The sequence below is a fragment of the Vigna unguiculata genome, chromosome 2, assembly GCF_004118075.2.
Source record: "Vigna unguiculata cultivar IT97K-499-35 chromosome 2, ASM411807v1, whole genome shotgun sequence".
Taxonomy (NCBI): Eukaryota; Viridiplantae; Streptophyta; class Magnoliopsida; order Fabales; family Fabaceae; genus Vigna; species Vigna unguiculata.
Genome location: NC_040280.1, coordinates 26152210 through 26176600, shown reverse-complemented (window position 1 = coordinate 26176600; position 24391 = coordinate 26152210). Strand labels below are relative to the sequence as shown.

At 32.8% G+C, this 24391-nt stretch overlaps 3 protein-coding genes across 3 annotated transcripts; 1 reads left to right on the top strand and 2 right to left on the bottom strand.

Moving 5' to 3' along the window:
* Window positions 1-328: 328 nt before the first annotated feature.
* Window positions 329-6651, top strand: LOC114171326 (decapping 5-like protein). The gene is made up of 7 exons (XM_028056438.1): window positions 329-745; window positions 1963-2063; window positions 2719-2793; window positions 2900-3730; window positions 5609-5788; window positions 5903-6013; window positions 6110-6651. The coding sequence occupies exons 1-7, from the start codon at window positions 583-585 to the stop codon at window positions 6245-6247; spliced, it is 1599 nt and encodes a 532-aa protein (XP_027912239.1). The 5' UTR covers window positions 329-582; the 3' UTR covers window positions 6248-6651.
* Window positions 6652-7721: 1070 nt separating this feature from the next.
* LOC114174055 lies at window positions 7722-9586 on the bottom strand. Its single transcript, XM_028058796.1, has 3 exons — window positions 9174-9586; window positions 8858-9060; window positions 7722-8322 (listed from the first exon to the last, which is right to left on the bottom strand). Exons 1-3 carry the CDS (start codon window positions 9288-9290, stop codon window positions 8076-8078), a joined length of 567 nt encoding a protein of 188 aa, XP_027914597.1. The 5' UTR covers window positions 9291-9586; the 3' UTR covers window positions 7722-8075.
* Window positions 9587-11407: 1821 nt separating this feature from the next.
* On the bottom strand, window positions 11408-17791 carry LOC114174053 (long-chain-alcohol oxidase FAO4A-like). The gene is made up of 3 exons (XM_028058795.1): window positions 17427-17791; window positions 16879-17148; window positions 11408-13370 (listed from the first exon to the last, which is right to left on the bottom strand). The coding sequence occupies exons 1-3, from the start codon at window positions 17745-17747 to the stop codon at window positions 11532-11534; spliced, it is 2430 nt and encodes an 809-aa protein (XP_027914596.1). The 5' UTR covers window positions 17748-17791; the 3' UTR covers window positions 11408-11531.
* Window positions 17792-24391: the final 6600 nt, after the last annotated feature.

Sequence of the window (24391 nt, the reverse complement as noted above, 5' to 3'; positions counted from 1 at the left end):
CATGTATAACTTCCAAATATATTATAAAATCAAATTTATCCTATTTAACAAATGTAACTCATCATAGATGAATTATAAACCTTAATATAAAGATTAAATTATTAATTAAATTTAATATTTTATTTATAATCATTAATTGAGACTATTTTAAAAAAAAATTATGAATAATGAATTAATCCAGTATAATAAATATTGTCGTCTTTCTTTAAAGAAAAACAGTTTTGATATAAAACTTTTTTTTATCACACTAAAAAATAATAATCACACCCAAACCGAGTATTTATAATAATACCCGTATATATCCAATTGATTCTGTTGTGTAGTGAGCTTATATTTGAAGGGCGAATGTGAGAAAAGGAAAGCCCGCTTCTTATCGCGCTGATCAAAGTGTTGTGTTGGCGATCTTTGTCACAACTTTTTCACAAACGCAACATTCGCGCGAGGCAAACACGAAGCAAGAAAGCCATTTAAACCGATACAGAGAGAAACCCTAATACCGAGCAAAATTTTTCTTCAATTTCCTTTCATCGTTATTTTCGTTCTCTTCACAGTGATCGCGAACCAGCTTCCGCTTCCACATCCATGGCGAGTGAATTTGGCGCCAACGGTCCTTCAACTCCTCCGTCCAATTCCGCGGAGTCCTTCATTGGCTGCTTCATAAGCTTGATTTCGAAGTGCGAGATTCGCTACGAGGGCGTTCTCTATCTCCTTAACGTCCAGGATTCCACCATCGGCTTGAAGAACGGTACGTGAGCCGTTAACGTAACGTTGGGTTTCGTTACATTGCAGCGAAATCACCGTATATTATGTTTTTGTGGTTGTCGATGATGCAACGGTGTTTTGTTTGAGTAATTTTGATGTTCAGAGCTTCGTTTTCCAACGCTGGATTTGATAGGATGAGAAAGGGTTCATTGGTGTTTTGATTAGACAAGTTAACGCCAGCTTGATGATGGAACCTAGCTTTATTCAATAGGGAGACAATGTGGATGGAAACGAGTAACCCCGAGTTTGGCCACAACTGCAATGTTTTTGAGATCTTTTAATCTGTAATTGTGGCGGCATTTTTTTTTTTATGTATCAGGGAATTAATGAAACCGTGACCACAAATTAAAACTTCAGTGACACTATTTGGAATACTTTGAATTTTGCTTAGGTTAATAGTACTGGCTTTATGCCTAAAATGCTGGCGATGGATGGATGGATGGACATTGCGAAATTAATAGGTTGATGATGACACGATTTTTCCTTCTCTTTTAGTATAAATTTTGGACTTCGAGTTACTGCCATTGTCCTAGCTCGTAGGGAATAAGTGTACAACAGAATCGCATTAATCATAGTTCTTCCTTTTGACAATTTGCCCTTTGTCTGAATTCTATGACATTTTCGACTGGTGATATTCATCAGTTTGTTGTCTACACTATACACCTTTTTCTGTAGGCTACATGCCAGAATTTCCACTTCTATTTGTTTTGTAAACCTGGAAGGACAGGGGCATATGTTTATTTCTTTACATAAGGGAAACCATGGTTTCCTGTTTTTGATGAACAGTACCTCTTCAAGTTCTGTCGTTCGTCTGATGATTAAGTTTTGCCTAAATCTTTTGTCAACCCCACCCCGCCCAATCATGAATAAAAATACTATAGTCATCCTAAAAGATGCATGTACATTGCCTAATGAACAATAAGACATTGGTATATATATACGTGGCCCTTTTTTTCTTAAATGAAATAACTGTGGCAGAGTTATGACTATGGATATTTGATAGTATGTTTTAATTTAATAGGCGTTAATGGAAGTCAGCTATTATATGATTATGCATGGAATTAAAGTTGATATTAGATATTCTGTTAATTAGTTTCCAAAAGATGAACTTCGTTATGTTACGTGGCTATCTAAAAATTGTATTTCTTTAATGTGAAAGTTTCTTTCTAACATGGAAATTCTTCTGATACGAGATTGCAGTTAAATCTTATGGAACGGAGGGGAGAAGAAAAGATGCAACACAAGTTCCTCCAAGTGATAAGGTTTATGAATACATTCTTTTCCGTGGAAGTGACATTAAGGTAATTATAGCATTATTGTTTAACTGATATGGCATGTAAATATTGTTGTGATCTGGTATGTCTTCATTAAAGCTGTGAAGTATCTCACCCACCTAGCAGAATAAGGCCTGGTTAGTGTTGTATAGGTGTTATATATCTTAGTTTTCAGGGTTCTAACGCATCTGTGTGATTAATGAATGATTTATGATTGGGGCTTTAATGTTTTAACTTGTGACAAGTTTTCATTAAATAAATTTTTCTCATAATAGAAGACATTTCTACCGAAGTGCATCGTTTTCAATTGCAATAGTGCTCAAACTCATGTTTTGGTGAAATTGGTAGATTTTGGAGGCTTGTGAATTCTGATATTTATTTTCTACCAATTCTCCTCTAGTTTGATCACGAACAAGGTTGCTTTTTGTTTGTTTCTTTTTTTCTTTTGTTCTCATTAAATTGCACCTGCCTGGTTTCATAATAATGGCTTATCTAGCATATTTGCTCTTTAGTTGTGAGCGGTGCTTATGTTTTATATGGAGAAACATTCTGAGAAATTTAAAATTGACAAATCTAATATGAAAGTCTATAACACAACCATTTGGTCACAAGAGCTTTCTTGAATGCACGCTTAACATGCTTATCTAAGCTGTGCATGTTCTTATGAATTTTGCCCTTTCAGAATTTGCAGATCAAGTCACCCTCCACATCTTCTAAATCAGAAGAGCAGGTTCTTAGTGATCCAGCTATTATTCAGGTACCTGTGTTAAAGGACCGCACGATAATAATTTGTATTCTGAAATCATACACTTCTCAATGATGTTACTGTTTCTTTTAATTTATTTTTGTCTTTTTTCTTTCAGTCACAATATTCTGGGTCCCCAGGTTCCCCTGCGGCCTCAGTCGGAGGTAGAAATTTGACAGAATCAATTCAAAGGCAAGATACCCCTGAGATATCTAGTAAACCCTTTCCTGTTGGGTTGCCTTCTTATCAGTCGGTAACTGAACTGGGACCTTCAAATTCATCTGCTGCTACTAAAGTTGCCAGTCATCCATCTTTTTCTTCAGCAATGAGTTGGCAAGGGCCTAGTGATTTATCTAGCAGTGGTTCTCATTCTCTGCTACAATCTAGTTCCCTTTACTCCCCACCGATTGCAGCATCTGTAGTTGTGCAGAATCAGATTAAAAATGCAGAACCTCAGTTACCTACAAAGGGGGGATGGACAGGTTTTCCAGAGCGTGGTCTACCTATATCTTCTGCAACGTCTTCTTCTCTTGTTAATCTGACTCATTCGAATTCTCTTACCTCTTTAAAAAATTCTGATTCTCTTGATGTTCCATCCCTTTTGATACCCGTGCCATATTCTGCATCCATGGCTTTTGATGGATCAAACATGCCTCAGTTTTCTTCCCCTTATCAAGACATTTGTCCTGACCCGAGGGCAATTCATCCTCGACATTCTGCTCCTTCATTTGTAGATTCTACTTCAGGTCTCTTGCCAACAACACCATCTTTGTTAACACCAGATCAATTTGCGAATCCTAGAGAACAGTTATTATCTACTACACATAATTTGAACCCTAATCAAAAGGGTATGGGTTCTCTGACTCAAACATCCTTTGGTTCCTCTGCATTGATGCCATTTCCAGCATCTCAAGCACCGCTGCTTCCACTACCTACTTCAGTGCAAAAGGTTAGAAAATTTGCTCATATGCTTTTTATGGGAGTAGTGCAGGTTGGATAAGGCAAGGCAGGATATTCTTTGTATGGCTTATATTGTTGGTCTGTTTTCGAAATCACTATTGCATACAAATTGTTATATATAATGAGTAGTTTCTTAATACAAACCGGAGTAAAGAATAGTTTAAAATTGATGAGGAATGGCTCTACCTTACATGGTTTTGTGTTCACTTATTGTTTTATTGTTTTTTGGACTTTATATTACTTAAAAAGTAGATTTTAATTCTATTTCAATTTTATAAAATGGACTTGTAATGTGAGGTTTGTACTTACTCACATACTATACCGTTCTATGAGATCTTCAATAGACTCTCTCATGTCAAAGATTGAACATCTCTAACTTGAGAATAGATATTTGTCGTGGTTCAATGACAGTTTTGCATGTGGCATAATAGGCCTAACAAACCTTGCAAGGATAGACTCTAATATCACTTGTTAAGTTGTTCAAGAGGAAACATTAGGTGGATTCATCACGAATGAGTTATGAACAAACCCTCAAAAGACCATAACATAATCTTCAATCAAAACCTTAAGGCAATGGGTCGCAACTTTTTCTTTATACATTGCTCGTCTCTTTCACATTTTTTACACTCCCCCGATCGAAACATTTCTTAACTACCACCACAGAACACACTTACCAAAACACCCTCTTAGGAAGACTTTCAATACAAAAAAAATTCATAAACCTAGGATCTCACCCGCTATATTGTATTCACAGAGAAAATGGTGGTTACTAGAAACTTTGCTTCGCTTAAGGTGGCACCACAACAGGAAACACGAACTTGGGAGAAAGGCTTTCAGAAAAACAAGAAATACTTTGGAGACAGTGAGTTTGCTGTGTCAACACAGTTTTCCAAAATACTTAAATACCATCTTAGATAGTGAATTTTAAATTTAACTTAACTTTATAAAACTGATCTGGAATCGAAGATCTCATAGGTTGTGGATAGCTACTGTAGTAGATAAGGATATTCTTACCCTAAACCTGCAATTCTGCATTTGAGGGATAGGAAAAATGGATAGTTGATGGGGAGATTATTAAAATTTATGTCTTGCTCACATACCAAATTAACAAACTAACCTAGCTTTGTCTATTGGTTGTGCCTGTAAAATTTTACTATATTCTATTGTTTGTTAAGTCACTTCTCGGTTTGTAAGTGAACATGGAGTTGCTTAAAATTACCAATCACACTGTTCTCAAGCGAATTGTTTAAATTTAAGCATAGTCCAATTGATTTGTGAATACCGTTTCCTTGAATGTAGAGATAATATTTCTTGTTTTCTAAGTGCATCTGGAAGCTACATTTTTCTTTTCAAGTTATACACAAAAATGGGTATTTAAGTCTTAGTTTTTGTGGGTTGCATACATCTCAGTCTATTGGGGTTTTTAACCTACGTTGGGTATTTTTTACTTTGCAATTAGAAAGTTGATCTTAAGTAACCGATTTGGTTAAATTTCACTACTTGAATTACCTACAAAATGTGGCTCTTATCTAGTGAGCAGAGGCAGTTTCCTGTACTAGAAGCACGTAACTACCAGATCACATGCTAGGAAACTATGGCAGATAACTAATATATTTAAATATTATAATAAATTAATATCGAGGGGAAGACTTAACACAACCATAAGATTGCTGCCTTTAGAACTGTAGGTTACTGAGGGTAAATCTGCATATATCTACCCTCTCCATATCCACTACATGGTCATGCATTAGCTCTCTTTTTAGTATAGTTATATATATATATATATATATATATATATATATATATATATATATTTTATTTATTTATATTTATATACATGTAAATCGTGTGTTGTTGATTTTTTCAGCCTCAATACACAGCTCCACAATTCACTGAAGAGTTTGATTTTGAGGCCATGAATGAAAAGTTCAGAAAAGATGAAGTATGGGGCTCTCTTGGAAATGCAACCACAATAGAGGGAGTACAGGATAATACTTCTCTCAATCTGGGTAACAGGGAATATCATGGGATGGTACCAAACCATAAGGTAGGACTCAAAATGTTTTCCTTTGATAAGAATTTCTTTCCATTTTGAAATGGATGGAGTAAACAAATTTTGTTTGAGCTTGAATAAGTCTTTTATTCTTGCCTTTTCTTGCAGTCAGCATACAAGAAAGATGACTTTTTTGACACAATTTCCTGTAACTCTTTGACCCGTGGATCAAGGAACGGACAAAATCGTTTCTCCGAGAGAATGAAACAGGATACAGAGGTCAGCAAACACATTAAGAACTGAAATTTCTGGATGTGAAGTTATCCATGAACTACAATGTAATTTTGATGTATTGTTTATCCATTTCTTTTTCAGACATTTGGCAATTTCCAGCAGAGGCATAATTTTAGTTATGGCGCTGGACGGGGTGAGAATTTCAGGGGCTCATATAATTGGGGAGGAAGGGGTTATGGCTATGGTGGGAGAGGGCGTGGTCCAAACTTTCCTCTCTAGTGGTATCAGGACTTTCTGTTTATCTGGTGTTGTCCAGAGCTCCCCGCCAATTTTGCCTATGTTTGCTGTGTGTGATCCTTGTCTTTACGTCAATGATGTTAACATGCTTATGGAACTTTCACAGGTGGAGGCTGGAATGTCAAACTTAGATATGACCGCCATTTTCATGTTTTTTTAGATCATGAACTGGCGTTTGACGTTTTAAGTAATTGCTGTCCATAATTCTATATACCAATCAGTAGCCAGAGGAACTCTTACTCTTACAGTGAATCAATTCGCTCTCCCTCGGCCCTCCATTAAAAAATTAACATCTTTTGGGTCATATATAGCCGTTGTTAGCGAGTCCTAGTGACCTTTATGGATGATAAGATTTATGCTAATAATAACTTTTAAAATGCTGATAATTTTCTATTTACATTACGATATTATATATTAAATCTCATGGTGATGTTGCTTTTGTGATAACATGGGAATCAAAAGAAGACGTTTTGTGGAGTTTATTTGTTTTCTAGCGTGTAGTGGCAGGACCATCTTTCTATTTGTCCACTTCATCGATATCTTTAGGAATTCTTTTAGATGCCATTGATTATATCATGGATTATATTTTGGGTAAATGTTATTTTGTAGCATTATTATTACGTTTCTCGATGACCTGATAGTGTTGGGTGTTGATGATGAAAATGGAGAGGGGAGGGGACCAATATAGGTGTGATTGAGAGAACGTGAGATGTGTGGAAATGAGTTGTTAAAATAACATTACCATTGTATATATTGATGATGATATTTTGTCTAATCTAGTCTTGTAAGCACCGATGTCCAGGTTTCTTTGTTTTGACTAGTCAAACTGGCGTTTGCGACAGGGGCGGCTAGATTTTCTCTATTAAACTTTGATTCAAAAATCAGCGTCGTGTTACATGTCTGGATGTGTTCTGAAAAATCGAACAGTCTGAACTTTTTGTAAGGACTACTTCAGCCTCATGATGAATGGTCCACATTCTAATGTTGATAAACGATTTATTTTAGGATTATTGTTAAACTAAATTATAAATTTCAGGAATCTATATTTTATTTTAATTTCAAAAATAATTTGTGACTCAACATTCGGATCTCGTACTAACTGGACAGGAGATTTTTTAAGCTGTCAATTGTTAAAGCTATGATCAATTCCGTCTATAAACGATTGTTAATTAATGAAGTTAAATTAACTTTAACTATTAAACTTGTTCTGTAAGCCGAACTATAGAATTGAGAATGTGATTGTGAACTTATGTTCTTTGAAGTTATGAGTATTCGGCAACTTTGTAAATTCAAATAAAAAGCCCTAACAATTATTCTTGAGGTGCTACCTTGGGCCTGGCCTCCCTGAAGAAAGAAATTGATTCGGCCTGGTTGTTTCGGGGTAAAATTATCATTCCTTGCGTGGCCTGCGACTCGGAGACTTTGTTTTAAAATTGTAGAACACGATGCCTAGAAGTCGTAGAAATGCTTTAAAATTAAATAAAACGATGGCAACAACGAAGCATATGAAACTATCTGTACAAAACAATTATTAACTATGGGGGTAGGATCCAAAATGAGTTCCTGTATGAGGCAGTTTCTACCTCGGGGAGAATGTATACAAAACAAATGTCTCTTTCGTATCATGTAAGTCGAAAAAAAAATGTAATACCCAATTCAAACATTTTTTGTTGCCTCCACCACCTTCGATCTTTCTCTATGCAACATTTAAGCCTTCTTTCTACAGTAGTTGATGATCCTCAATTCCTTCCTTTGTACCAAAACTCTGACTCTGCATTTTACTATATTATGCTTTCCATGTACAAATTCTTTACTCCCTAGTTTCACCCGTTTGTGCGTGTATTTTGTGACCCTGATCTGCCTTATTCGTCTTCATTGTTAACAAACCTGAACCAATTAATGATCCTACTGTAACTAAAATCAATATGGCTAAACCAGCATATGTCCCTTTTTTAACAAGGTAGCATTCACCATTCAACCACCCTTCCCCATATGCTTGCCTTTTGCTCATGCTTGTGGCAGCAATTAATAAAACAACTGCAATTCCAAACCCTAGCCTGCAACCATAATCCATACCAATGTTAGACTTATATTTGGGATTTTCAAAGGAAAAAAAAGAGTACAATTTCAATTCTCTAATCTTTACTATTATTATTTTTTCAATTCCTAATATTAAGAGTTACCATCTCTATAGGATTTTAACAGATCCACGTATCTACAATTTTCTAGCTTTGCAGTCTTCACACCGAAAATGATTGAATTTGCCAACCTGTGGCCAATCATGGAAAACCACTTGGCACACAGTTGCTGAAAATGATGTACTCTATATTTTACTGTTAAAATCAATCCAAACCTGAAGAAAGAAAGTTCGGTTTGACAACTAGATTGGATGGTGTTGCGTCCACTTTCAATAATGAAGTTACAAAAATCAAACTTTATTTCTAGAGCAAATATGTCCATTCTAACAGGTAAATGATGACAATGCACAAGCCAATAATCAAGTAAACAAACTGTGTTCTTTCCTTAACCTGTGATTGTGGAATGTGATGTGCTAACAACTAAAAACAGATATGAAAAAGATTATTAACTTACCAGGAGATCAAAAGCAGAATCCTTGCAACGATAGGTATCTTAAACCGTGCGTTTCTTTTCCCTGCCGAACAGCAATTCTTGAACAATATAGAATTCCCAATGCTCTGCACCAAAGCCAAACAAACCAATGATGCAATACCCAATCCAAATGCTGGACTTGACGGTAAATGACACAGTTTCCCATTCCATCTGAGATCCTCCTTCTACAGAACAAAGCATCAGAATTCAGAACCAGTTTCAGAAAAAAAAAAGAAGAAGAAAAAACTCCTAACAGCAAGGTCTTAATTCAAGAATAGAACAGGAACACACTACTCACCTTGTGTCTCTTAATCTCAGAGACTACGCACAAGGAGAAGGAAACTAAGCCAAGAGAGAGGGAGAAGATGATGAAGAAGATGAATGTGAATTTGAATTTAGGAGGACTTTCCACCATGGTGGGTTGGTTGATTCTGTGAAGACAGCAGAGAAGAGAGAAGAGAGAATAAAGAATAACTCTTGGAAGCTACTCAAATAGAAAGATGGTGCCTTGAATGTGTTGGTCATCACCCTTCTCTTCTTTGAGTCTCTTCTTTTGTAGTTGTAGTAGTAGTAGTTGAGACTTCCTCCCCAAAGTGTCTATCATTGTTTTGAAGGAGATACCATTCCTAACTGCATATATCCTCAATTGGGAAAAACCAGCTAAACCTTTTCCATTTGTTTTCTAGTTAGTCAACCGCTTGCTGAAATAGCTTTTTACCAAGTTGGAGATAGACAACAAGAATAAACCCAATTTGGAGACATAAATTGAACAAAATTTTAATATAGCATATAAACAACAACTATCTGTGCAGAAAGGTTCGTTTTTTTTTTTTCTCAATGATGATAAGGACTGGTAAGGAAGTTTCCTAATTTTTCTGTACTTTATCTGTATTAACAACTATACACGGATAATTGCCCTCGAAATTAAGTACTTGCCACTTTCATAGGTAAACCTCTCTTCCCTTCTCATCTCTTCAATCGGTTTATGCGGTGAGGGTTCTCTTTATGCCACTTTTCATGAGAAAAGAAAAGTTTATATTCCCATTTCCATGGTTTAAACCCAAATGACAGATAGAAGTTTCTTATCTGTTTGAGGTGTTGTGTGGGGCCACATTGACATGAATTGAAAAATTAATTAAATTTAAGGCGCCGAAGCTGTTACCTATGGTAATTGTAATTGCCATTGATTACCCTCTTCTGTCTAAAGCCTCTTTCTTTGACGTTTCCTCGAAGATTCACTCTATTAAAGGCCCGGATTCGATTCCTGTGAAGACATGTGGGTTTGGGAGAGAAGAATAATCATCGATCAACTGTGCATTAGTATTATTCTTCACATCGTGAGTTCCGTTTTCATTTGACTTGGACTTGTTTAATTGTTGAAACCCTATTCCCAATTCAAATTGCCTGTGGATTCGCATTGTTAAAAATTGTAGCTTTCTTCGCTTTTGGGACTTGCGTTTAAAATATTACATAAACATTGCAAATGGGTGCTGGGAGAATATTAGTTTATGCCTTTTTTTTCCCTTCCATGTTCATCTGGGTCACGCTGTGCTTTTCTTCCTCCTGCACCTTCCCAGAAAGAAAGAAAACGAACTCAAAATGTTTTTTTTTTTTTTTTTGTTTCATGACGATTGCAAGGGTATCAAGTTATCAAATGCTACGGTACTACTTTCGTTCTAATTTGTAAGAGCCACATCAAATTTCAATGATGGTGGCCCCTCACCAATCTCCAATCCCATCACTCACCAAAAACAGATAGGGATACTTTTTCTGAGTACGATTGCTTACCTTGTATGTTTGTTCATTATGATTTTGAAGGTAAAAAAGAAACAGTTCCACACTGAAATTTGCTACTGATTGGTAAATAACGACTTTTTTAGTTTATTTCTTTTTGCAAAAGTGCTGACTCGGAGATTATAAATCTGCACTTTGAGTATGTTTGAGGCTTTAGCATTTTATAAGTAGATTATTGAGGTTTTGGGGTTTAGCTGTAACAACATGAGAAGAATGTCTTATCCTAGTTAGCTGCAGATATCACTTCACATGAACATTTGTTTGGGAACTTTGCCTTGTTAGATGGGAAATGCTTACACGATGCCATTTCCATCTTTTCAGTAAGGTGTCTGGCACAATGTCACCCAAGGAATAATGTCAGATTTCTATGACAGATGATTAAGAATCAGACTTCATGTAAAACCAAATGAAAATGTTATGTGAAGACAACATTAGTACTAACTAGAATAAGCAGGGAGGAAAATATTGTGCATTATATGATAAATGTTGAGATGATAATTGCTTTCTTTTGATTTAATTCTCTTCCCTCATCTCACAAAGGAGCAGTGGTTATGCTATTATGTGAAAGAGATGCTATTAAGGACATGAAGATCTTCTGGAACTGAAGTATTGTTACTGATTTATAGAACTGCAGTTGTAAAATCTAAAGTGAGGGAACACTTTTCAGGGTAAAATACAGTAATAACTGTTGATTTAAAATCAGCAGTTACGATTATAATAAAAGGTATGCACAAAATGTAAAATTAACCAGGAAGTTGTTAGAATTTCAACCATGGCTTTTCTCACCAAATTATTTGAACAAGGTTTTTTCTGAGTATTCAGTAACATTGGAGCTACAGAAATAGCACTAGTTTTTTTCCCCTCATTTACTTCTTTTCCTTCTGAGAACTTCTACAACAGATTGTGCTACGCAATAAGCAATAGCTTGAACAGTGACCATTGGATTCACTCCCAAAGCTGTGGGAAAGACACTTGTATCAGCCAAATAAAGGCCTTCCATTTCCCATGTTTCTCCTGTCTGATTCACCACTGATTGCTTTGGATTCGAACCCATTCTGCAACTCCCCATTTGATGTGCTGAGCACAATGGTGTTGAAAGATCTGCCAGTGGCCTTGAACTTTCCTCCTTAACGAACTTCTCAAACTCATGATAGCTCACTTTCTTTACCTTTAAGGTCCTTCCCTTATTATGATGTGTTCCAATTTCTTCAGCTCCAGCAGCCGCCAGAATTCTCAGCACCTTATCAATTCCTTTCTGCAAGTTCTCTTCATCTACATCTGCCAATGTATAACTGATACGATGTGGTGATTGCACTGTACCTGATCCTTTATCCCTTGCCAATGCAAATATATGAGCTGTTCTAGAAAATTTTCGCATTCGATCTCTTATATCTACTCCAGAAGTCCATGGTGTGACAATTGAGAACATACCAGGATGCAATGAAGGTGTTTGGATCACTGCACCATATCCAGATTGTTCAAACTCTCCAACAACAGAGGACATTGCTGTCATTATCCCTCCTTCATAGCTCTTCTTATATGCCTCTGGCCACACCTCAGAAGCAGGTTCATCTGGGAAGTAGCCCCAAGCCATTGTCACTGGATGAAGATGTAAGTTCCTCCCAATGTTCTGATTCCTTAAGCCACTTCTTTTAAGCAATGCTGGCGTACATAGAGCTCCACATGCTACAATGGTGACCTTGGACTCCGCCACACAAATGTCTTTAATCCCTTTATATTCAAATTCAAAGGCCACTCCACGTGCAACCTTTCTATCCCTCCCTTCCATTTTCTTGTGCAACACTTTCAGTGCCTCACAACCTGGAAGAATTGCTCCATTTCCAGATTTCACCAAGTCCACTAACCATGTTTCTAAGGTACCCTTCTTCTTCCCATCCTTACAACCCATGCAGCACCAGCCACAGTAATGATCTGATGAAGAATTCCTGGGAATTGTATTCACAGGATACCCCATCTCTTGACACCCTTTTCTCAGAACAGCATTGTTGAATCCTTCATCTTCAATCTCAGTCTGAACTCCCATCTTCTCACAGACAGCATCCAAGGCTTCTCTGTACAATTCACTCTCAAACAGCTCTAGCCCATGTTTCTCACACCATTCCTTGCACACATGCTGTGGGGTTTTAATGCAAGCAGACCAGTTTATCGCCGAGCCTCCACCAACAGTGGATCCTGATAGTATGAACATACCCATGTCATCACTCGCAACCAATCCACCATTGAGGTACATTTGATCCATGGTTTGTCCTTCAAGAAGAGAAAGATTGTTCCTTGCAGAATAGCCTCCCTTTTCCAGCACCAACACTTTGTAACCGGCTTTTGCTAGAACACCAGCTATGACTCCACCCCCTGAGCCAGAACCAACCACCACAGCATCACATTGAATCACCAAAGAAGGAGAAGACGAGTTTGGTGCAGCTTTGTGCTTTCTACGAATGACAGAGACAGGGAATCCTAACCGTCTTAGAGCATCTGCAGTGATGTCTCGTGGGTTATTGAGATGGACAAGACCTTTGTAGAGGGGTCCTATCACCTCTTCTGCATCTTCATCTTCCTTATCCTCTTCTGCTCCCTTTGATTTTCCATCTAAAAAGTGGTTCTTCAACTGAGCTTTGAATTTTGGATCAGGTCCACAGTATCCAATTGCTTTCCATGAAAGGTTCTCTTCTGATTCATCTGTCTGAAATTAATGCACGTGTTATGCCATGATGAGTACGAGGTTCCAGGTAACCAGAAAATGTTTAAATAAATTATTTCGATACAAAAATGTTTTCATCAAAGTGTAGAAATCATAAGTTGGTGGTGAATGAATAATTCCAACATGTCTACACCGTTATAGAAGCTATTACTTCTTGCACCATCTATTTTTTTTGATGGGGTGCAAGAAGCTTTAACCCATTATAGATTCTTTGAAATGAATCGAATGGGTCGAAGGAATGATGGACAATTACTTTTTGCACCCCATGCCTTCTTAGTACACGGACACACACTTAAGCATTTTAGACATCAGAAAACATTTGTGGAAAATTTTGGGCCAGTTTTGTGGTCCATTCTTTGTCTCGTCTTGTTAGGAAAATGTCGGTGAAAGGTTGGTGAGATATGGAAACCAGTTTCTTCTAAAACTAGAAGTAGTTTTTGAACCTTACAAAACCACCTTCAAAACAAGTCACTTATAAAAAACATGGTTTTTCTTTTTCTCTCTTTTGAGTGTTGTTTAGTTTTTTATGGATAAAAACAATGCAATAACTTTGTTAATTCTCATAAAATTTTATTTTAGAGTGATGAAATAAAGCGATGGATTCAGAAAAGATATGCATTTAATAATAACATTACTACTGAAATTGTGTAATTAGACATGTGGGTCTATGATGATTTGGTTTACGGTGGAAGATAGGAAGCAGAGAAATTAATGGAAGGGTGAAGTTATTGTAAAAGTAATGGTGAAGGAAAGGACATGGTCCTTTCTTGGGGTCCTTCTTCAAGGGATTTTAAATGGAATGAGTTGGAATCAAAGGTTTATTAATGCAATTAGAGTGCCATAGCTCCTACCACCCACTACCCACTCTAACATGAAATCATCTATCTTTCATTTTCTTTTCTTTTCTTTTCCTCATATTTTCAAATCTTATTGCTATGTCTAATCAATTTATATCATAAACACTAAATAATAATTTTATTTATTTATTTATTTATTAGCAAACACACCTAGTTGTTTTTAATAACCTCCAACTGGACCAACCACAACCTTTATTTCTTAGTACACATTTTGCAGTGCCTTTCAATGATGCTTCTATTCCCTTCCTCTATCTCTATCATCTCAGTTTTATGTCAAAATTATCATCATTGTTATTATTATTGAGAATATTTTTTCAAAATAAACTCATTTCATTTTTTCTACTTAAATATACTTACTTATACGGATTTATTATTTATATTAGAAAGTCAATTTTTCAACATAAATAATCAGCCGGAATTCGATTTCTAAATAGCCGAATTTTAATCTAGTTCTTTTAATATTTTAAAAAGGTAGAGAATGAAAAGAGAAGAAGAATTCAGTACTACTGTTCATCGTTGAAAACTTGACTCTCTTTTAAAAACTGAATTTTGTAGGTGTGAGCAAGAAGTGCATATAGTTGGATAATTAGTATCTTGTACGGTTTATTTGGATTTATTTTTTGAATAAAATGCTATAGTATTTTTTTTTTAATATCTGAACTTGATTATAATAAAGATATTTTGAAAGTGTAAAAGTCCATTTATATTTTTCACTTGGGATTCCCTGTTAGGTAGGTCAGCATTGGAAAAATGAAATAAAGTGTAACTCGTGATTTGGTTAAAAATTTCTCACCTGCATGCAATTTGATGCATAAACACCGTTTGATGTTAACACAAAAACGCCGCTACAAAACTAAAGGTTAGATTTAGAGGATCGTCACCTCACCAACTAAATCTAATGGATTATAACATTCAACTTTCAACCACTCCAACTTTTGTTTTGCACCATAACACACATTTTCGATGCCACAAATTCAAACCGGAACATTAATGTTAGCTTTTTCATGCACTTCCTTAAAAGGTTTATTTATTTATTTTTAAGTAACATCATGCTATTTTTAACAAAATCCTAATACATGTAACGGTTATTAACCTTGAAATCGTGTACCTAGAAAAAAACTAACATGTTGTGTTTTTAGAATTTGGATTCTTTAGTGATTTTTGTTTGTTATTTTTATTCTGTACTTCCATAATACACTAATTACTACTAATTTTGATGTTTTAAAATATATTAAAAAAATATTTAAAATACAAATACAGTATACTTTTAATATTTAAAGAGGACAACATAAAAAAACTAAAAAACTAATAAAAAATTTGGACTCGTATTTTTACTTGTTTAGAAACAGTGCCACCAACATTCTTAACTTTTTATCATCGTACTCCATTTGTAAAATGGTCCAAAAGCTACTTCTAACAGGTTTACCTAAATTTAGGGTCTTTTAGGTCTTTTATGATATTTATGTTATCATATATGATTATATATATAGTGATGCAAGCGTTAGGTTTAAGTTACTTCAAATCTTAAGTTTGACTTCTGTGTTTGTGGTGAACAATATGCTAAAAATAGTCTGAGAAAAGAGAAGAAGTAAAAAAGGTCGTATTCATAAAGTGTCACTTATCATAGCAATAAATTAATTTCTCAAAAACTTCACTACTTAATTTTAAAAGTATATTACACTGTATTGAAAAGGGTTTTAAAATACCATACTGATAAATTAGGTGTCATAACCATTTATACACTTGGACCCAGATGAATAAAAATAGTTTATTGGAAGAAGATGCTACTGGAAAAAATGGTGATAACAATAAAGATTTTTTTTTTTAAGAAAAAGGGAGAGACAAAGAAGCAGAAAACATTGAATGTTTTATATGTGTGCTAATTAAGACATGGTGAGAGCTCCAGGTTGGTATTCAAAATTGAAATGCTTGTAAAAATTTATAAGAAACATTATATTTTATATATTATCCTTTAAAGTTAATTATTAAAAATTACTGTTGTTTTCTTTAATGCTTCCTCCAAGGTTTTCATATATAGAAAGAAAAGTCAATGTGCTGACGAAAACAGTATAGCAACTTCAGTACCATACTCACGCAGTAATTAATTCATTCATAGTCTTTCTATCATTAATATTATTAATTAGGACTATAAATAAATAAAAATAGTCAATACTATTTTTCGATTCAAATATTTATCTAATTTCACACACCGACAATTAAGAATTAATGTCAATTAAATTTATTTGATTTTCTACATTTTTCAAAAATCATATCGTGTAAAAAATTTGAATAGAATTTTTTCTTTTGAATTTGCTTATATATTTAATTTATTTTAAGATTAAATTATTTACTTTTCAGTTTATTAGATTTAGACATAAACATTATATTTGAGTTTGGATAAAGTATCACTTTGAAAAACTAAAAAGACTTGTTCTTTCTTCTGACACAGCACTTGCTACTACAAGACAAACAGAACATAAAACATGGAGAAAATGGATTGCACCAGGAATGGAAAACACCAAATTTATAACTTATAAAAGGAATTACTATATAGCTAATAATAAACAGAGAGTATGTATATATATATCTATATGTTTTATTTATCGAAAAATGAAGAGGTTATAATAGAATACCTGAGTAAAGAAGACAAGGAGAGTGAGAAGTTTGATGGTCCTGAAGAAGAGTCTGAAGAGACGAAGGTAACTGAGAGACCAAGATCGCATAATCTCTTGTCGTTTCTGCAGAGACAAATCAGGATAGCTATGGATGAAGGGGAATTTTGTTGAGACACACCCCATCCCACACAACATTAATGTCCCAAACCACGTCGACAACACCCACAACACCAACTTCAGTAACCCTGTCAATGGGTGTTTCAGTTTCTCGCATATCACTCCCCCAAGCTGTAACAACATCACAAAAACACATTAGATTTCACTATACATACAAAAATAATTATGCAGAATCTCATCATCATCATCATCACTACAACGTAACCTCTATTCCTGACCATTTTCTTAATGCAGACATAACAAGCATGAAAGCTGTTGCAACATTATCATTATACATTTCAAATGTACGTCACATCATAATAGTAACTAAAATGGATATTAATATATAACACGTTTCATGTTATTATAACTGCAGAGAAGAGAGGTATGGTATGAAAAAAGAAGCGTACGAGTTGTGGTGTGCCGGCCATGGAAGCTGAAATCCGATAGAAGGTGTTGACAGATTCATCGGAAGTGTGAACAAAGTTGTCGACGGCAGGTAAGATAGTGTCACAGAGAGCAGAAAGGGATTTCATTTGCCTGGAAGAGAGAGAGTTGGTGAGAGGTTGGTGTTTTTTCTCTCTCTCTCCACCGCTGAGAAGAAGTCTGTGTGTGTCGATGCTTCCAAGCTCCACCACAGTGTGATCCTTCTTTCCGTCCACTACTCCTATTCCGAACCTAAAGCTACCCTTTCTAGAGCTTCCGTTTCTACCTATGGTTCTCTCCTCCATTGTTGTTGCTCTCAAAAACCTCAACACTCACTGTGTTCTTCCAACCCCTTCCACTTTATATATATAATACCCGCTGACAGATACCCATTACCCATATCTGTTTTTTCTTTTCAAGACAAAATGAAATATATAATTAATGAGTATTTCTCTACCACTGGAAAAGAGACCATAGTATGAAACGTGTATTTTAATACATATGCATACGTACACACGTATATAGACACACACATATATTAATTATTTTTCTGATATATGATAAGATAAGAAAATTATACATTTCTATAACCAAAATTTTTAACATGTTTGGTGGAATTCTTTTATAAAAGGAGAGAAACGCACTTACTTCTGATTTATTACAATTTTAACTATAAATTTTACTTCCCCGATTCCATCATGTATTCATAGATGGCTTTGGTTGACCATGTCCAATGAAATACCAGTGCATTATTGCTAAATATCAAATTAATGTTGGTTAATTATATATATAAAAAATAATAGTATGACATTTAATTCTAAAATGATTAGAATAAATAAAATACATGATAAAGGTGTGGAACTTTATTACTTAGTAAAACAGATAATTTAAAAAATATAAAAATACTGAATAATTTATTTATTTTTTACTTTAATGGCTAATCATTAGCAGATTTCGAATATTTTTTGTTCTTTTTAGGTATTTGTTCTCCATTATTTCTTCCCTTTCCCTCTCACGTTAAATTAATTATGGTCATATCGATGTATATTCTCTTTCAGATAAGCCAGGGAGGATTTTTCTTGTTAGACATATGACACTATTAGTAATATTAATAATACAATAATTGAAAGAGATAGTAGATATTGTGTGGCACTAGGCAAGGTTTTCCTATAAGGACATTTAGGTGTAAAATATTAGATTACAGAGGATTTTTAGTTCAAGCCATTTAATTTTATTGATTGCATATTTATTGGAGATGGTATTTAGGTTAAACATACATACATATATTTTAAATAATATTAAATGAAGGTAAACGACATTAAATTTATTTAAATTTCGGCCCATTAAATATAGATATTTGAGTTTAAAGAGAATATCAAGTTACTTTGTACGGACGTGTGTTTCCTTTTTTTTTCTCCTTCTTCTTCTAAAATGCATTGAAATCACCCAGCAGACTCTGTTATGATTGACTTAGGTCAATGGACCAACTAGTGTTTGAACTGGTTGTGGGGGTCTCTTTTAATTAAGAACTTAGAGGTTTAAACAATTTCTCCAAGATGGAAAAAGCTTAATTATATTTATCTATTCATCTAATTTAAATATGATTTAATTATATTTCTCATAATTTTTTTCCCTTTGCTATATAATATTTTTGTTTAGTATTTCCTTTGTGTTTATATTAGATGTTTAGGTATAAATAAGATTTTCTAGTAATATTTTGAGGAATCAAATGAGTATGAAAATGGCACTAATTAAAAAAACCAAGAAAATACTAATAATAAGAGAAGCCTTTGGTTTTGAAAATAGTAGACTAAATGAGAAAATTATAATTAAGAACTAAAACTATATTTTAGGGAAAGAAATACGCGTATATACTTTTTTTTACTACGTGATTCTATTTAAGTGGTATCTCAATGTACATTCTTCTGAAAGAGACAAGTGAATGAAAGTGCTTACGAGTTAATTACTTTTTTTCTGGTAAAACTCAATATTAACTTTGTTAATAGGATCGTATTTAATGATATATATACCACGGAAGGTTTAGTTAATTTTTGTTAATATTATTATGTTCGTGTTGTAATCGTACTCAAAGAAGAAAATTTGTTTTAAGTGCGAAATTTCCACATGATAAGGAAACAAACGGAGTTACGTTTTTTCTTGTTGGATTTTAACATTGTTGTTTCATTGACAAGTTACGTAGGTAACTTTTGCATTTGCCATAATATTCTTTAAAGAGAAAAAATGGTGGTGCAAACATTAAAAGACGAAAGTAAGTTAAGTTGGCAAGCTTTATTTTTCAATTATTACTCCACTCCATGAGAGAGAAAACAACACGTGGTGATGATAAAAAAAAAAAATTTGATAAATCATAGTACAAAAAAAATTGAGAAGAGAAAGAAAAGAAAGAAACAAAGCTTTCCAAATAAATGCAACTGATAACGGTACGTATTTACTCTCTCATCTGCCACCATTTAAGTTTGGCTATTCTATTTCGATTACGTTTCTTAAAAGCAAATAAAATAATATTACAAGTTTTATATAGAGAATAATTTGAGTATTGTGACTTGACGAATTGTGATTGTTATCTTTAGAATAATAATTAATTAGTTATGTTATCATATTCTACACTAATTTGTTTGTGGTCCATTAAGAGAATGCCGTGCTGATATATGCCTAATTCATCAATCTTTTTCATCAATATATATCACTCATTCACTAACTTATATTTAAGTTTGTATTCATGCTCCAACCAATAACCAAATCTCCAAGAGGTGTCTATTCTATTTATTCACTTCTAATTCCTAATTTTCCTTCTATTATATATATATATATATATATATATATATATATAATATCATTATAATCAAAGTTTAATTAAGCTGATAGGAATCAAGATATTTCATACAAAAGACTTGCCTTTGATGATTGGTTTAAAGATCAATTTTCTATGCGTTATTGTTATTACATGTTATGAATTTATTGATATAAAACGAATCATGTACGATGACGTACAATACAAGTAGAGGTACTGCATCCAAGCGTACATGCGTACATGTATTTATCATTTTTGTACTTTCAATAATTATTAAATAATTTTAAAATCAACATCATTTTAAAGATGGTTAATACGAAATTACAATTAAAAAAAAACTATTATAATTGTTTACACTCATTCTATGCAAATTGAGAAATGTAAGTAGTTTTAGACATTATATAATTATAATTTGCATTTTTGTTTAGTTTTGATCATAATGTGTGAGATACGGAGGTAGGTTAAAGTGTCGTACAAAAAGTACTGCTTGAACTCGAAAGATATGATGAAAGAACTAAAACGAAGAGAAGTAATGCAAAATAAAAAATATATATTTTGCATAGTAAATGACAAAATGGTCCAAATTCAAAGAAGTATGAGAGTAGAATAGATAGACAATTGTACCCACGATATGAAAAACAAACAAAATATTCTTGGACTAAAAAGTCAATAAAAATATTCTTAAAAGACTAAAATAAAATAGATTATATTATAGATAAAATTAAACAAAAATATACTGGTATTACCTGTAATTATAAAACTGTGTTGATAATACAGTTTAAAAATTTAAATTTAAATATTTCCTCTAATTTATAATATAAATAATAATAGGTTGAAACATGGTGAGAAAGTGGTTCATTTTCCTTCATTGATTGGTAGTTACATTTATTGTTTAATGTGTTTCAAACTACAACGTTTTTTAAAAGAGAGTAAGGTCATAAATTATATATATATATATATATATATATATATATATATATATATATATATATATATATATATATATATATATATATATAAAATTTTTGAACCTTTTATGCTTACATCGTGTACATTATTTTTGTTTCCTTCGTTTCGTACCTTCTGATCCGTTGAAAGTTTCATATCATGACAGCTAAGATTTTTTTTTTGTCAGTGAGATAAATGAGATAAAATATGAATGTTAAAATCTCAAAATTAAAATATATCTATATGTTTCATCATCTATCTTGTTTTTATCCTTCAGATATTTTTTTATTTTGATTATTCAATACATTTTTTGTATCATTTAATAACCTTTTAGCTTTATTTTTGGATGGTGAAGTGATTGTTATGTTTGTTGTCAATTTGTATTATATTTTATCTGGGAGAAAATAAATACATGTAAGTTTTATTTAACTTAGGGAATATATATATATATATATATATATATATATATATATATATAAATCATGAGAAATAGGGCATAAATAGAGTTTAATATATTTTTATCCAAGTATTTTTTCATACTCACTCTATTCCTCTTTAACTGTCGTTTAAAATTCTTTGGAAAAAAATTAATATTTGTTACTTTAATAAAATATTTATGAAATTGTCTATATCATAAACTTCGATATGTGTAAACTAATTACAAATTGTAATAATTACATATATTTAAATTAATTAAAACTTAGGAGAAGGTAAATAACAATAATGTAACTAATATTATCTTAAACTTAACTTTGAGAATAACAAGTAAATAGAATACAAATATTTCAAAAAGTGGACTCTAATGCATTAAATATTATTTTATTCGAAGATTTCAAAAGCAGTAAATAACTTTTATTTTAATAATTAAGTCAAATATCTATAAAAACTTTTATTTTACCCTTTCCAATTCTGTATCACAATAATATATACATATACATATATAGATATATATAAACTAATTAATAATTAAGTAAAAAATAGGTGTATAAATGATACAAAAGTAATTAATATTGTAAAATAAAAAATAAATTTAATGTGTAACATAAGGAATTACTTTTCTTGATTCCAAATTATCTAGAGTCCTATAAAAAAGAGTTTTAAAATCAATAATTTTCTTATCTTTCAATGAAGTATTAATTGTTCTCTTGTCCGAAAATTAATTACTTGTATCTTTTTTATTCAAATTAATACATTTATGGAAAATAAGATTATTTCATAACTTTGTCTCCAATAACCTTAAACTGCAAATTTTAATAAAAACATGTACGGACTAAATTGAAACTAAGGAATTCCTTTCGATTTGTTAGCAAAGATTTATAAGATGGAAGAACGAAAACGATAGAGGAACAAAAGCCAAGATATTAGATGAAAGAAGAAGGAATAAGTTGGATAAAACATCATTTTTAAACCTTTCTTATTTGTCTCGAAACAATGAAAACATATATTTCACAACTCTTCAATTTACTCTTTACTTCGTTTATATATAGTCGAGAAACACAATTTTAAGAGAATGTATTATTTATTGCATGTTTGGATTGAAGACCGAAAACCAGAGAGTGAAAAAATAAATAAAGAGAATACACAAAATTGTTAAGATTAAGAGCAAGTTATTGAAGGATGAAGAAAAATTAATAAAAAATTTTAATTTAGCCAATTAATATTCTTTTTCTTTCCTATAACTCAAACAACACTCTAGGTTTGTTTGTGTTTAGTGATTAATTATAAAAAGAAAAAAACGCTGCAAATTGTTGTGATTTCATTTTTCTGATTTTGTGCTTATTTACTATGGAAGGAAGTGTTTTGGATATTCTGCATAAAATATAAATTAGAAGGATTTTTTGAGACGTTAAAGGTCATTGCCAGGTCATTGCCCTTATAATATATTTGGATGAGTCAATTTAAGAGAGTAATTCATTTATTTGGAAAATTTGATTTTCTTTTAAGTAAAATGACTTGTTTGGACGAGAGAATTATAAGAAATTGAAATTGAGAAATTTTAAGAAAGTATTTCAAATCACTAAAATAGTAGAATTTGAAACTTACTCCAAAAGAAAGGAAATTGAAATTCCACAATTTGTGAAATTCCTCATTTTTCAAGATTAGAAGTGTCAATTTGGCTTAGATGACCAAGACGGGTCGAGTCGGCCCCGACAACCCACACGGGTCGAGCCGGCCTAACGATCCAGATAGACCAGGCATGCCTGACAACATAGACTAGTCGAGCAGGCCGACAATCAAAGCGGACTGGGCGAGTTTGACTACCAAAACGGGTCAGGCGGGCCAAACGACTACCAAAATGTGAAATTTGTCTTATAAGAAAAATTTAATTATTTTATCCAAACAAGAAATTGCAATGTAAGATATTTAAATTATTCTATCCAAATAGATTATTTAGAAAATGAAGGGAATTCAATTGCAAAAATTTCAAATGCAATACATTTCAATTTTTTAAAATTGTTGAAATGTTTCATCCAAACACAAGATTAAGAATTTATTTGTTCTATATGCGCAAATCCCCCAGGTTACAACAGGAACATCTCGAATATCCCGAGAATCTCAGAATTTAACAAAATAAACTCTTAGATCTCAAATAAAGAGAACACAAAATCATAAAATATTAAAAGAGATGAGAAGAATTAAGAGTTTGACGGTGTGTCTTTGGAGAAAGTATAAAACACCTATTTATAGGTGGAGGGAGAAGTTGAGATGATAACAACGATCAAATTTGTTATAAATGACTATGTCAAAACTGCTGCAACAATGATGATTAAATCCAAATTGTCGTAGCAACTTTCTAACATTTGCAACAACAATTAAAATGATTGTTTTTACAACAGAAAGTTAAGATATCATGGGTGAAAACTCCCTACTAGTCATGTGAAAGAAAAAAATATTTTTATTTGCTTGTGAATATTTTTCCAAAACCATCTTCATATGAGTTGAACATAGTCATCGATGTATTCATTTATTCATCAAATACTTAATTACGAATTTATTATATCAGTTGCAAGATATTTTTCTGCTATCAGCTCTAATACTTGAACTAAACACAAAGTTGCTGATGTTGTCTTCCAATAGTTGTGTGTTTGGATATCACATCAAAATTTCAAAATGTTGAATTTCGACACCATTACTTAAACTTTTGACTATGCTTTTTAGCTACTAACTAACTACTTTCCAATAGAAGGC